General features: G+C 38.1%; 1 protein-coding gene across 1 annotated transcript in view; it reads left to right on the top strand.

The window, feature by feature from the left end:
* The window catches only part of RICTOR (RPTOR independent companion of MTOR complex 2), a 173,487-nt gene that overhangs the window by 101,906 nt on the left and 56,377 nt on the right, over positions 1-15,204 (top strand). Inside the window, exons 12-16 of the mRNA XM_074952498.1 lie at positions 7,202-7,289; positions 8,938-9,028; positions 9,182-9,248; positions 9,352-9,432; positions 10,549-10,649. Of these exons, the coding sequence (XP_074808599.1) occupies positions 7,202-7,289; positions 8,938-9,028; positions 9,182-9,248; positions 9,352-9,432; positions 10,549-10,649 (428 nt within the window). The remainder of the gene's footprint in view (positions 1-7,201; positions 7,290-8,937; positions 9,029-9,181; positions 9,249-9,351; positions 9,433-10,548; positions 10,650-15,204) is intronic.

The following is a 15,204-nucleotide window of genomic DNA, read 5'->3' as shown; positions in this document are numbered from 1 at the left end:
TTTATTTGTAAATGTTGGTAAACAGATTTTTTACTGTACACACACATACACACACCATCCAAAAATATTACATCACTGTTAAAATTTACAGATAGGCAAAGTAAGAAAAATGCTGCTTGAAAACGTATTAGAGTTTGATTTAAGGATAGTTACTTTGCATATTTTGACGTGATGTTGACAATGTGTGTTTTAAGGATTAAAAAGCTTTAACTTTTTGAATCTCAATGTTTGTTATTAATAATTCAGACCTCCCATGATTTCCAACAACTGTGAAAATTAAAATTTATCAAAGAAAATCTTAAAACCCATAAATTTGTGCAATGGTGAAAATTTAAATCAGTAAAGATCTAAAACAAGCTTAAATCAGTTGAAATTATAAAATATAAAAATTGAATTCTGCTAAGTTTTCTTTAAAATACTTAAGATATATAGATACAGTAACTAGAAGAGTACATAAGTTTTATTTGCATGTTATCTGTATGTTGTTCCTATGTATATCAAGACTCCATTATATGGACTTACACTGTGATTAATTGGAGCTGAAAAGAACTTTCTTTCTGAGATTGAGACAATTTTTGTCACAGCAATTGTCCATGATCCTGGCAAGAATGAGAGAGAAGCCAAAGTGCAATAGCCTCCAGCGAATTTTTTTTTTTAATGCAATTGATCACTCATGTCTCTGTGTGAAGTACAAAAAAACACATGTAGTTGGAGACTGACTAAACACTAGAAAATGTGTACTTGGAGACAATCCTTTATTGACAGGGAGATGAGCTAGTTGATCTAATAATTGTTTTTCATATTTAACTTCCTTCATTTTATTACTTTGTCAACATAGAAATATTTTATTGTTTTTAATACATAATACTACATTAATTTGACTTCTTTGTATTTATTTGTGTATCATTTAGTAGCTATATTTTGGACACACTGCAAGGCTTGTACGTTGCTTGCTAATTAAGAATGGAGTGGCAACCCCTAAATTCCCCCCTTTTGTCATTTAATTAGCATTGTAGCGTCTTTATAGAAAACACAATACAAAATGTAATATAACAGTTGACAGTAATTTTCTACTTTATTGTGGCCAAATTTTGATATAGCTAGAATCATTTTTTTAAAAAAAATCTACAATTGGATACCACATGACTCTCACCTTGAAGGTTTCTGTGAGAAAGATGACTGCCTAGTCCTAGAGCTCCTGTCACCCCATATATTAATTTAATTATTACTTTTCTAGCAAATTTGACTACGTTTCTGTCCTAAAGGTCTAAATTCCCTGGATAAACTTCAAACTGTTGAACATGGATTCCAGTGGGAAAAAATGAGAGGCAACCAAAGACCTAAACCAGAATCACCTAAAGAGCTGGGGGAGAAGGGCCACAGCAGAACCTACCTCAGGATATCATGGCACTGAAAAAGCGGCAGAGAGTCCTGTGGCACCTTATAGACTGATAGACGTATTGGAGCATAAGCTTTTGTGGGTGAATACCCACTTCATCAGATGCATGGCTCTGAAGGAATTCCTCAGGACCAAGTGGATTTAATCTCAAAAGATATTTGTGGCCTCTCTCAAGAAGTAGGTGTAAAATTGAGAATTGGTTACTTGGAAAATGAACCACACTAGGCTGCCATTGAAACGAGTAAAATTAAAGAAGAAAATGCCTCCTTAAAACTTAGACAAATTGGAAGAAAAACAAGATTACTTGGAAAACAGATCTCAAAGAAACAATCTTCACATCTTGGGTATTGCTGAAGGTCTAAAGGAAAAGAATATTATCAGCTTTCTCCAGAAACTGCTCCCTGACATTTAAATTGGACTCCTTGTTACCCCCCCTAAAATATTGAAAGATCGATTGAATTCCTGATGCTAGAAAGTTGGAATCTGACAAGCCCAGACTTATCTTCAGGTTGCTGAAGTTCAGTGATAAAGTAATGTTAATGAATGCTGCCAGAAAAGCCAAAACCCTTATGTACAAAGGGCCCAAGATTTCTTTGTCCTAACTTCTCAGCTGAGCTTAACAAAAAGAGGACTGCATTCAGTGACATAAAGCAAATCCCAGGGGACCAATATCAGATACAGTGTCAAGTCCAATATACTTTCAGTATGGATTTAGCAGGCTTCACAAGATTTTGCAAAACTTCCTGCAAAATTTGTAAGATGCTTAATATTGCAGCCAGATTTTACCAAAAAAACCATAATGGCTCACCATAAAGAGCATACTTTCACATGCTGACAAATCCATTTTTCTTATGTATCCTTGTAGATATGCTATAATAATAATCACCTATATAATCTAGCAGTTAGGCTGAGCTCTTCAGTTTACTTTGGAGCTGAGTACAAACAACACTGCAATGCATGGAGTAACAGTTTAACACTAAGCTGGGGGATATAGCACCATGTACTCAAGGAAGTATTATCAACCCCAGTCATCACAACTTGCACTGCTAGACGGTCTCTTCACTAGTTCTTCCTCTGAAGATCATGTTATGTTAACCACAAGTCCTTTGGATCAGTCAATATTTCTGACATGAAAAGTACTTCAAACCTAAACCATAAATAACACTAGTTACTCAGTTTGTGCAGGACATTTTCATATTATGAATATGAATATTTTGTACTTTTTCTTATTCAGATTAGTATTTCATTGACCAAATCAGTTGGAAATTTATATGTGATGACTCCATGTGTGTATATGCATATATTTATTATACATGTTCTTAGAAAATGTGTTTGCATTTAGTGACGATTAGAATATTATTAGATAACATGGGAGGGGAAGAGAATGAAACAGATGCCATCAGGGATCTGAACATGCTCACAGTGGCTTATTTTAAGTGTCTTCCGCTGCCCCCGTTACAAATATACTTTGGAATACAACTATTTATTCTTTGGATATTTAACTATAGATCTTTGTATACCTGAAACCTTAGAGGCCAAATTGAAGGCATAAATTCATTGAAAACTAACCAGTATTGAACGTGTATGAATACACACCATATTTTAGAGATGTGGTTTAACAATATTAACTAGAAATACGTATCTTTACAGTCACGTTGTATATCTTAATATATCTTTCAAAACTTTGCCATGAATTTTCTTAGGGTATGATTCCGGAACATGAGGGGACTCAATAAATCTTCCAAAATAATTAAAAATCTTGAGACACCTCAGATTTTAAAATAAATGCCAAGTAGCTTGATTTCAGGAAATTAATCTAGCAGAAATCATAAAATCATAGAATATCAGGATTGGAAGGGGCCTTAGGAGGTCATCTAGTCCAACCCCCTGCTCAAAGCAGGACCAATCCTCAACTAAATCATCCCAGCCAGGCCTTTGTCAAGCCTGAAAATAGATGCCAAAAGAATCAAGAAGGTGTAGCATATCATTCATCATTGAATTCTAAGAGCAAAAGCACATCCATCTTATTTTATACAGTGTTGGTCTGATCCTGAGGGAAGATGATCCTTCTTAAACGATGATCCTGGTTTTGTCTCAAAAAGGTTAATTCTAGGAAGCCTTTACAATCCAAGTGGAGGTCATTCTAATTTTTTCAAAGACACTGCCAACATCCTTTGTAATATAAAAGATATTCTTGTACTAAAGGGAGGCGATTGAAATACTATCCTAGAAAGACATCTGGACAAATCCAATTACGTAAGACTCAGCTTCAAAACACAATAGGCCAGCCGTCATTATTAATTAATGAATTTTATTTAAAAGATATATGGAGACTGAGACACGCCGAGGAGCATGGCTATACTTATTTCTGTATAGTACATTCATCTTACTCCTAGAATTGACTTTTTCTTTCCTATCTGATTCTAGCATGCCTAGAAGTAGCTATTGATATGCTAATTTTGTATCATATGCCAATTATATTCACCATAGATGCTGGTTACACTTCACTGAAGTCTTCTAGGTGGGAAGCTGAATACTCTGCTACTAAAAGATGCAAAAATTTATTGCATAGTTGATTCAGTCAACTATAACTTCATATGAGAAAATAAGGACTCGGTTGCCTGAGTTACCATCTTTTGAGAAGCTCTGAAAGCTACTGCAAAGCTACTGGGTGGATGCTAAAGTATACCTCCCAAAAAGAGAGAGACTCAAGTTACTAGACTCTGGCCAAGGAAATAGACGATTTGGAGAGAATGCACAAGACTGACCCAAATAGTGAATAACTCCTATGTTCCCTAATCTGCTCCAAATATAGATCTAATAAATGCTTATCAAGCCAAATTGAATTTACACTTGACGGACAAACAAAGACATTTATGAATGGGGAAGATAAAGGTGGTAAACCAGAAGACTTAAGATGGAACTATCCAGTAACAATATTTCTTCCGTATTACAAGGAGATGGGAGTGTCATCTTTGAACTAATAGATATAAATAACCACTTAAAGCAATTCTGTCAAGCTTTTATATAAATCAGACAACCAGTTTGACACTAACAGATTTGATCATTTTGTTGAAGACTTGTCTTTTAATACCCTAACTTCAGAACAAATGTTGTTTTTTGACAAAGATTTCTCAACACGAGATTGAACACGCTATAAAAAAATTAATTCTGGCAAGACTCCAGGAATGGATGACACATGGTAATTTTGTAAATTACAAAACACATTGTAATCCGTTATCTTCTATTCTTTCAAAGGTCTTCCCTGGAACAGTCCAAAAAGAAGCTATGTCTAGTGAAATGACAACTGCTTTATTTATTTTAATACTGAAGAAGATCAAAGACAGTTGCAACTGTATCAGCTTCTGCCCATATCTGTCGAATACAGATTGCAGAATAACTATAAAAATTTTTGCTACATAACTGAACACCATCATCCCATCAGGCTGGTTTCATTAAAGGAAGATTGACTGGTGATAGTAGGAGAAAAATTACTCAATCCAGCAAGCTCATAAGTTAAAAATTTCCTCTATAGCATTATCTCTAGATGCTGAGAAGGTCTTTGGCAGGGTTGAATGGATTTATCCAATGGCTGTTCTTTTAAAAAAAAAAATAAACAAACAAAAAAAAATTGAATTTGGTCCAATATTCCTGAACTGGATTAGTGTATTATACAACTCTCCCTTGTCAACTAATGGATTTTTTTTCTCCAGGATTTCAACTAGAAAATAGGACAATAGAGTTCTCCTCTGTCTTCTCTTCTTTTTAATCTCTCTTGAAACACTGCTGTGTACGTTATCAGTTTTCCGCCATTCAAGGTGTGAACTGAGAAGAACAAAATCAGTTTATATGCTGATGACATTTTTGTACTTTTTTGAAAAATCCATCCTCATCTGTGCCATAATTGATGTAGTTGACATTTTTGGAGAGATCTCTGGTTTTCTTATTAATTGGAATGAATCACAAGCAATAGGTATATCCAAAAGATTAGAGCCTTCTCAATTTCAAATATACATGGAAATCACTTACTAATGTGTTAAGATTTGTCCTAATCTTCTGAAAATTGTTTCTATAAGTATGCACTATATAGTTAAACTTCCAAGGTTGTAGCGAGATGGCGTCTTGTCCTGTCATCTTTACTGAGGAGAATGGAAGTAGCCAAAATGAATGTTTTCCCAGGATTGACTTGTATGATTAGCCTCTTGCCTTTCAAAATCTTTCCCATGCCCTTTGTTCAAATAAAAATAGGTGTATTATGAAGTTTAAATGGGATAAAAAATTGCCTCCTGGGTGTCACAAGACCCTGAAATCCTGGACAACTGGAGGTATGGTATTGCCAGATTTGTATTTATATTATCCAGCATTCCAAATGCGTTCTATCATAAGGTGGTTCACATCCAGTGGTGGCTTATACCATTTGGAGTCTATCCATACCCTTAAGGAAAAATCCAATCTTTGCTTCTACGTGGGGCATACTGCAATACGTTACAGCACCCGGTCTTACTTATCCTCTGTATCACTATAGGATAACCCGCACCTCAGGATCAGGGCCAACTTCATACTTAAGACCATTTGGATTGAAAAAGGATTAACAAAAATTGAAGATGATCAACTGATATTCTATTACATGTGTAACAAATACCAGCCACTGCTGTCTCTCAGTTCCTTCTTTCAGTGACTATGCTCAAGGATTTGTACACTGATAGGGAACAATTGGTCTGTTTAACTCTCTCTCCTCTAGGTGAACAAGTTAAGAAATATGGAAACAAGTCACTGTGTAGGAATTACTTCTAGATGGCTTAATGTTTTGCAGTATCCTCGCAGTATCCTCTCAGTCTCAAAGAAAATTGGAAAAAACTTAGCCTTACTATCTCAACAGAAATCTGGGAAGATACCTGGCATAATGTGAAAGATACTTCAAGTCCCTGCCATTCTTCCAGAGCAAGATATTAAACAGGTGCTACTGGACTCCAGACTCTTTAAGGGTAGATTAGCAATGCAGAGTGAGTGTTGGAGACGATACCAACGTTTCGCACATCCTCTAAACCTCTCAAACACATGTTACGGAATATTATATGCAGCGTTCTCTCAAAAACATTGTCACTATTTTCCCTTCTCCAAGCTTGTGTATTTTAGGAGTCCTGGATGAGTTGGAACTATTAGTTAACATTAAGAAATGGTTTGTAGTAACTATTCTAGTGGCCAGAAGTTACTTTTAGAAAATCTGCAATTTCCACTTCATACGCAGGCTGGCTGAGTGAGCTCTCTGCTACCTGCATTCATGGAAAAAAAAATGACTCTAATAGAAACATTTGGAAAAAATATGAGGATGTCTAGTCACACATGAAAATATTGCATACCTTTTGAAGTTTAGTACATATTAGATGCTAATATTCGTAGACCGTGTTCTCACTTATTTATCTATTTAGTCACTGCATGACCTTTTTGAGTTCAGGATTTTTTTGTTTTGTTTTGGTGTTTAATTTTTTTTAACAGGTTTAGCAAATTATGAACATTGAACTTTAAATGCTAGTTCTTCCTTGTATGTGTTTTTTTTTGTTTCATTATATGCTTTCTTTGCATAAAAACCATAAAGATAAAGTTTAAAAATAAAGTCAAGACAAGTTGAGTTTTTGCTGCTTGATAGTCTGCTTCAAACTGCTTCAAATAGTTACATTTCAATGTATTTTTCATTTTGGATAATTTTCTAACTTTCAAGACTGACTTTTTCTACTAGTTTTAAAGTGAAGTTCTGGTTTCTAATAGCTTGTGAAAATAAGTATTTTCCTTTTGTATTTGTAGCGAGGTCTACTTGAGGTTCTTTATGATATATTTCGCCTTCCTCTCCCTGTTGTGACAGAAGAATTCATAGAAGCACTTCTGAGTGTAGGTAGGTATTAAGAATCAATGCACAGTACAGGTTATCCGACTTATTTATTTCTTCTAAAATTTGAGTCCTTTGGGGTTTTCCGTGCCACAGTAAATCATGTCAATATTGACAATTTCATCATTTAATTTGTTTTTAAAAAAATACTTGTTTAAAAATTGGCTTGTTTTCAGCTGTTGATTACTTTCAGATGTATCACCCATATTCTGGCTTTTGTTGATTTTATTACTACATCATCTGTAAAAGTAGTACAGGAGATTTACTGGGGGGCAGTTAATCTTAAAGGACACCAGTAAATGTATTGCTGTAGGTTAATAGGATACTTTGACTGTAGAGAAGGAGTTATCAAAAGTTAGAGTCACAGAAATCTATAGTTGATATCTATTATTGGGAGGGTGGGGAATGTTGTCGGATTATATTCTATCCTATTAAGTTTTAGTAGGATAATTATATAGTTTCAAAGAACATCACCTCTGAAATGCGTCATTGCCGCTAATATTATTTAAAGGTATTATTACCCATGACAACCTGTAGCTAGCACTTTGACTGTTAAAACAGCGTTTTAAAGTAATCTTTGATTTTTTTCTAAACATCTAACTTTCAATAGTTTTTTTTTTTTGTTGCATTTTTTCCACACAGCAAATAGACTTTCCAGCGCCTTTACAAATATACTTCCCTACCTACAGCCAGGCAGATTACAAACATCAGAACTCACTTTCCTATGTTGTGATTGTTACACCAGCTACTGCACTTAACTACCAGAGCAACATAGAAGTGCTTTTATTAAGTAATACATTGAGAGTTCTAATTTTAATATTTATAAATTTAGCACTTATCATTAATGTTTAATTTCTAAATACCCAGTGTGTCTGCCTTTGATTACTAGTAGTACATAATTAACAAACATTGTATGTTTACTGTTATATAGGAACTCTCATCCGTACTGCAGATTTTCCATAATCCCCTTGAGGTGGATGTGTGAAGCTGCAGCGTCAGATGTGATGCTAGTTTTATGTCAGTAGAAGCCACACTCTCCTGCAACTCTGTAGAAGCAGCCCCTCCTTTGTTTTTCACTGCAGGAGTATGCACCCGGGAGGAAGGACAGAGGACAGCCTCTCCCTTCTACCCTGCAGTAGTGTGCAGTTTTCCCAGCCTCAGAAGTTAAATCTTGGGCAGAGTTGCTGACTAAAGCTTGGTCTAAATTACAAAATTCTATTGTATGAACATGGGGGCTGAACACTGTTTAGCAGTCAGCGTATAGTAGAACAAATCATACTCATATAGTTAGCAATACTACTTCTCTGCAATCTGAGAACTGGTGTTCATGTAACGTACATTCTAAGTTTTACGTCTCTTTCAGTTGATCCAGTAAAAGATATTACCTCAGCCACCTTGTGTGTCTCATATTAAGTTTTAGTTAATCTAAATTATGATATTTGCTAATAACAAGTTCAGTGCTATATTAAAGTGAAGAATGTGAAAATCATATTTGTGCTGTTTTGGTCTACACGTGAGATTAGAAGAAATAAACAAAACCATTTGCTGCTAATGTAATGAATAATTTACTCTAATAAATGCAACTGCAGGTATTAAAATGACCCTTTAAAGTTAAATGTTACAATTACTGGTGTCCACGTTTTTCTTGCTCTAGATCCAGGTCGGTTTCAGGACTGTTGGAGACTTTCTGATGGTTTTGTAGCAGCTGAATCTAAAACTATATTACCCCATCGAGCCAGATCAAGGTAGCATTTTGTAACTGAAACTGGATGATTGTTGTGGTGTTTGTGACACAAGCTGTATTGTTTTCTAACTTTAGTAATGAGAAATAAAAATAGAAGAAGAAACTACACATTTTACATTGTGTGCATGGTTTGTTTGTTTGTTTTGTTTTTTAGACCTGACCTCATGGATAATTATTTGGCTTTGGTGCTTTCGGCTTTTATTACTAATGGACTTTTAGAAGTAAGTACAGAGTTTAAGTTAGAATTATCATTTCCTCAAAATAATAATAAAATATGTATACATTAAATGCAGCTATTTCAGTAAATTTTTACTTTTCTTTAAGGGTCTGGTTGAGGTAATTACAAGCAGTGATGACCATGTGTCTGTTAGAGCAACAATCCTGTTAGGAGAACTTTTGCACATGGTAAGTCAGGGCTTATTGTTCATTATAGATAGGATTGGTAGTGTCACATATTGTTAAGGTTGCCTTAACCATGAGACCAACTTTTCTCTTCCTGCAGTCTCTTGTTTCATTCACTACACACCTTACAACTTCTGCAACAAATAAAGGGGGAGGGAGGAGTGCTACAGAGAAATCTTCATTATGCAACGTTTTTCATCCCAGAGCAGGTCCATCCTGTGTGCTGAATGAGGCAAAGGCACTATGGAAAAAATAATATGTAATTAAAGACTTTGTCATAATGCATACACCCATGGCGAGTGCAGGCAGTGGGGGGTGTGTGTGTGAAGGGGGAGTGAGTAAATTATGGTTTGATAGGCAACTCTGCATTCTAGTATTTTCTGATATTTTGGTGCTTGACTTTGAATCTTAATAATGTTCTTATGACATAGATTTTTGTGTGTAGGCCTTTAAAATTTATTCTGACTGTATTAAATTCTTTGCCATCCGAACAATAGGGGTTTGATCTTATTTCAACACCTGAAGAAATATTTTTGTGCACTTCCATAGTTGTGGCATCTGCAACAACATTTTTGGCAGCCAAATGTTGAGAGTATCCCAAAGGGTCACTAGCAACTGAAAACCTCTCAATTCTGTTTCATATTTTTTCCTGAGTATTGTAACAAATATCATCATGGACTACTACAGTTGAAAGGAGTATTTTTTGCTGTCTTTCAGTTTGTTGACTTTGGGCGTTTGACAACATTTTGTATTATCATTTTCACGGTTTAATTTGATTGTAAAACCACAAGTTAACAGGAGACTTCAGAGGCAAGTGCAGTCTCTAGAACTATTTTAAATGCCTTTTAACAAATGTGGTATATTTCACAGTTGTCTTTTTAGCAAAAAAGGGTTATTGTAACAGGAATCTGTAATCATGTATAAGAAAGTGTTCTAACATAGAGCTGTCTTATATGAAAAGAGTAAATGGAGCCATATTGTATCATTGTTTTGCATAGGAAAGTTCTGTTAAAGTCTGTGGGATTTTTGTGTGCTGATTGCTTGTGGAATATGGCCAAAAAAGTGTAATATTGATAAATAGCTGGACCTAGTTTTTAATAACAAATGTATCTCTTTCAGGCAAACACAATCCTTCCTCATTCACATAGCCATCATTTGCACTGCTTACCAACGCTAATGAATATGGCAGCATCATTTGATATCCTGAAGGAGAAAAGACTGTAAGCATATTACGTTGTACTAAGATACTGAGAATGTGTGAACATATACAGTATATATTTATTACAGTAAAAACTGCTGTGTTTTTAACAAGTGTGCATACATAAATGTGTTTTGACCCTTACTGGATTTATGTCAGTAGTTATTAATGGTTAGTACATATATGCAGTACAGGTAAATATTGTTTCAGTGTACAGTGTTGCAATATAGTGACCATAATTAATTCTGAAATTCAGACAGAATTGGAAGAAAGATTTTGATATGAGCAAGTTTGTCATATCAAAATTACTTTGCATCAGGTATTAAAAGAATTATTTTTATGAGGCAGTTCATATTACTAAGAGGAGATCTTAATAATAATTTACATTATTATTATTATTTATTATTATTAATAATAATATCTGACCAACAGTATGAACCACATTACTTGAGGTGTGTTCTGAATTTTGTCTCCTTTAACTCTAGCTATATTAATTAGTAATTTATCAAATTTATGAAGCATTAATAGGAAAACTGAAGAGCAATGTTAGACTTTCTGACTGAAAACTCAGGAACTAGAAATGAAAATGCTCAGTCTCAGAAAGATGGACTGTCCAAGAGACTGTGATTTAAAAAACCCAGAGAAATAGCTTCTATCTTCTGCTACAGCTTCTTTTGTTTGAGGCTTCCACTAATTTTCAAAATGTTTCTTATACTGTAGGTCTGTTTAAACATGAGGTGCAAATAAAGCAGAAGCTTCAAACAATTACCACTGCATTTGATGGAGCAGACATACTGTATTTGCTAGTAGTTACACACCAATCATAGTTTTTTGTCTGGCACTGTCACAATAATGAAATGAGAGCTATATACCAGCAATACTGACTAAAACTAAATTTCTATAAAAGCCATTTATTCCTCACAGTAAATATGAAAGAAGAAAATTAATTAAATGTTTACGATTTTTTACTGAAATTTCACTTTTTTGCAGTTCAATTTCAGAAGAGTGAATTTTTGCATCTAGGGCAGAAGTCAGATTAATTTTATTTGTTCCAAATTTCTATAAATTGCCTATCCATAACTCTAGGTGCTTTTACGTTATTGAGTATGCTTAAGTATTGTCCTCTACAAAGCTAAACAATTTTGTAGTGAATTGTGCAAAATATTGTTGTCATTATTTGCGATGGCTCAGGTTATTCTCAGTATTATTTTTGATCTGGCTTTTCAAATTTGTATCTGGTGGTGATAAAACCAGGAAAGAAATTCCTTGATATTTTACTTTCTCTGTTGTGCTTTTAATGATAATCACTGAATTATTTTTAAACTACTGTTGTAAAATTTCTGGTGCTATGTTGATGGCTGTAGGTGGTATCATAAATACTAAAAATAATAAAGGTTTCTGTGACTACACCTCTACCCCGATATAACACGGTCCTCGGGAGATGACAAATCTCACCACTTCACAGGTGAGACCGTGTTATATCAAACTTGCTTTGGCCCCACCCCGTTCCTTGTTCCCTGACCGCCCCCGCCAGAGACCCCTGTCCCTAATCACCCCCAGGACCCCACCCCCTACCCGACCCCCCTGCTCCCTGTCCCCTGACTGCTCCAACCCTATCCACACCCCTTGCCCCCTGACAGGCGCTCACCGGCAGCGGCGGGAAGCGGAGCAACGCTGCCCCAGCCCGCTCCACTCCGCCACCCCCCAGCCACAGCACTCCGCTTCCCACCTGTGGGGAGGTTGGGGAAAGGACACCCCCCCCCCCCCACCGTGCACTCACCTGCTGCAGCCCTCTCCGCTTTCCTTGCCCCAGCCCCATGTCGCTGAGGGGGGTTGGGAAAGGTCCTCTGCGGTGGGAAGTGGAGCGGAACAGGCTGGGGCCGGGCTGCTCCGCTTCCGCCACTGCTGGTGAGTGCGGGAGGGATCCCTCCCCCGAATGACAAGGTTGGGGCTGGGCCGAGGGAAGCTGAGCTGGCTGCTCCCAGCCCCCCACTAATGCCACGGGGCACTCTGGGATTGTGGGGCCCTCAAAAGTGCCCCCCCCACAGCTCCTGCCTCCCAGACCCTGGTGGGGGGGCAGGGGGAGAGCCCCTGGCTGCCCCAGAGACCCTCTGCCCCTTATCCAACCCCTCAGGCCTGGCCCGGCACCCTTAACACGCTGCTCAGAGCAGCGTGTCAGAGCTTTACCGCATTGTGTGCGAACCTGTGTTATATCTGGGTAGAGGTGTATTTCCAAGGTGTTATTGAAAGGCTTGAGTACAATTTGGCAAGAATGTTAACTCTTAACTAAGTTGTACATATTGGGAGTGAGGGGGGCTTCTTTTTTATGTGGTTATAATTCTGCCTATATTTCTTTTGCATTGCGAGAGTAGTTAGTATGAAGAAAGCCATAGAAAGTCTTAGTGGTGACACATTTGTGAAAGTATAAGTATTACATGTCTAAAAATTCTGCTGAAAGTAAAAAAAAAAAAAAAAATCCACAAAATGGTTTTAATATAAATGTTGGCATATTAAAAGAAGTGGTGAAATTCTAATTTTAATCTGTTAACGTTAGACTTAAGTGGATGCCAGGGAAGGAATAGAAGAACTGTAGCAATAACTGGTAACTTTCACACTTGGTTAGGACAGTGGGTGAGGAAAGGAACTGAAGAGTAGAAATGGCACACCTCCCTCCACACTGGTTTGACTTCCCTTTAGATTACAATTTTTCTGCTTCTTGGCCCCTCTGAAAATAATTCAAAGGGTCGAAGGAGTCCTTAGCCACTTAACTCCATTTCTCCCTACCTGTCTCTACTGAAGAAATGTAGTCTTAGGGTATGTCTACACTACGAAATTAGGTCGAATTTATAGAAGTCAGTTTTTTAGAAATTGGTTTTATATATTCGAGTGTGTGTGTCCCCACGGAAAATGCTCTAAGAGCATTAAGTGCATTAACTCAGCGGAGTGCTTCCACAGTACCGAGGCAAGCGTCGACTTCCGGAGCGTTGCACTGTGGGTAGCTATCCCACAGTTCCCGCAGTCTCCGCTGCCCATTGGAATTCTGGGTTGAGATCCCAAAGCCTGATGGGGATAAAACATTGTCGCGGGTGGTTCTGGGTACATATCGTCAGGCCCCCGTTCCCTCCCTCCCTCCATGAAAGCAGCAGCAGACAATCGTTTCGCGCCTTTTTTCTTGAGTTACCTGTGCAGACGCCATACCACGGCAAGCATGGAGCCTGCTCAGGTAACCGTCACCGTATGTCTCTTGGGTGCTGGTAGATGTGGTACTGCATTGCTACACAGCAGCAGCAACCCATTGCCTTGTGGCAGCAGACGGTACAATAGGACTGGTAGCCATCATCGTCATGTCCGAGGTGCTCCTGGCCACGTCGGCCAGGAGCGCCTGGGCAGACATGGGTGCAGGGACTACATTAGAAGTGACTTGACCAGGTCATTCTCTTTAGTCCTGCAGTCAGTCCTATTGAACCATCTTATGGTGAGCAGGCAGGCGATACGGATTGCTAGCAGTCCTGTTGTACCATCTTCTGCCGGGCAGGCAAGAGATGAGGATGGCTAGCCTTCTGCACCGTCTGCTGCCAGCCAAAGATGTAAAAGATAGATGGAGTGGATCAAAACAAGAAATAGACCAGATGTGTTTTGTACTCATTTGCTTCCCCCCTCCCCTGTCTAGGGGACTCATTCCTCTAGGTCACACTGCAGTCACTCACAGAGAAGGTGCAGCGAGGTAAATCTAGCCATGTATCAGAGGCCAGACCAACCTGCTTGTTCCAATAAGAACAATTACTTAGGTGCACCATTTCTTATTGGAACCCTCCGTGAAGTCCTGCCTGAAATACTCATTGATGTAAAGCCACCCCCTTTGTTGATTTTAATTCCCTGTAAGCCAACCCTGTAAGCCATATCGTCAGTCGCCCCTCCCTCCGTCAGAGCAACGGCAGACAGTCGTTCCGCGGCTTTTTTCTGTGCGGATGCCATACCAAGGCAAGCATGGAGGCCGCTCAGCTCACTTTGGCAATTAGGAGCACATTAAACACCACACGCATTATCCAGCAGTATATGCAGCACCAGAACCTAGCAGAGCGATACCGGGCGAGGAGGCGACGTCAGCGCAGTCACGTGAGCAATCAGGACATGGACACAGACTTCTCTGAAAGCATGGGCCCTGCCAATGCATGCATCATGGTGCTAATGGGGCAGGTTCATGCTGTGGAATGCCGATTCTGGGCTTGGGAAACAAGCACAGACTAGTGGGACCGCATAGTGTTGCAGGTCTGGGACGATTCCCAGTGGCTGCGAAACTTTCGCATGCCTAAGGGCACTTTCATGGAACTTTATGACTTGCTTTCCCCTGCCCTGAAGCTCATGAATACCAAGATGAGAGCAGCCCTCACAGTTGAGAAGCGAGTGGCGATAGCCCTGTGGAAGCTTGCAACGCCAGACAGCTACCGGTCAGTCGGGAATCAATTTGGAGTGGGCAAATCTACTGTGGGGGCTGCTGTGATGCAAGTAGCCCATGCAATCAAAGATCTGCTGATATCAAGGGTAGTGACCCTGGGAAATGTACAGGTCATAGTGGA

The sequence above is a fragment of the Natator depressus genome, chromosome 5 (genome assembly GCF_965152275.1).
Source record: "Natator depressus isolate rNatDep1 chromosome 5, rNatDep2.hap1, whole genome shotgun sequence".
Lineage (NCBI taxonomy): Eukaryota > Metazoa > Chordata > Testudines > Cheloniidae > Natator > Natator depressus.
The sequence above is the reverse complement of the archived record's forward strand: the minus strand, read 5'-3'. Positions and strand labels throughout refer to the sequence as shown.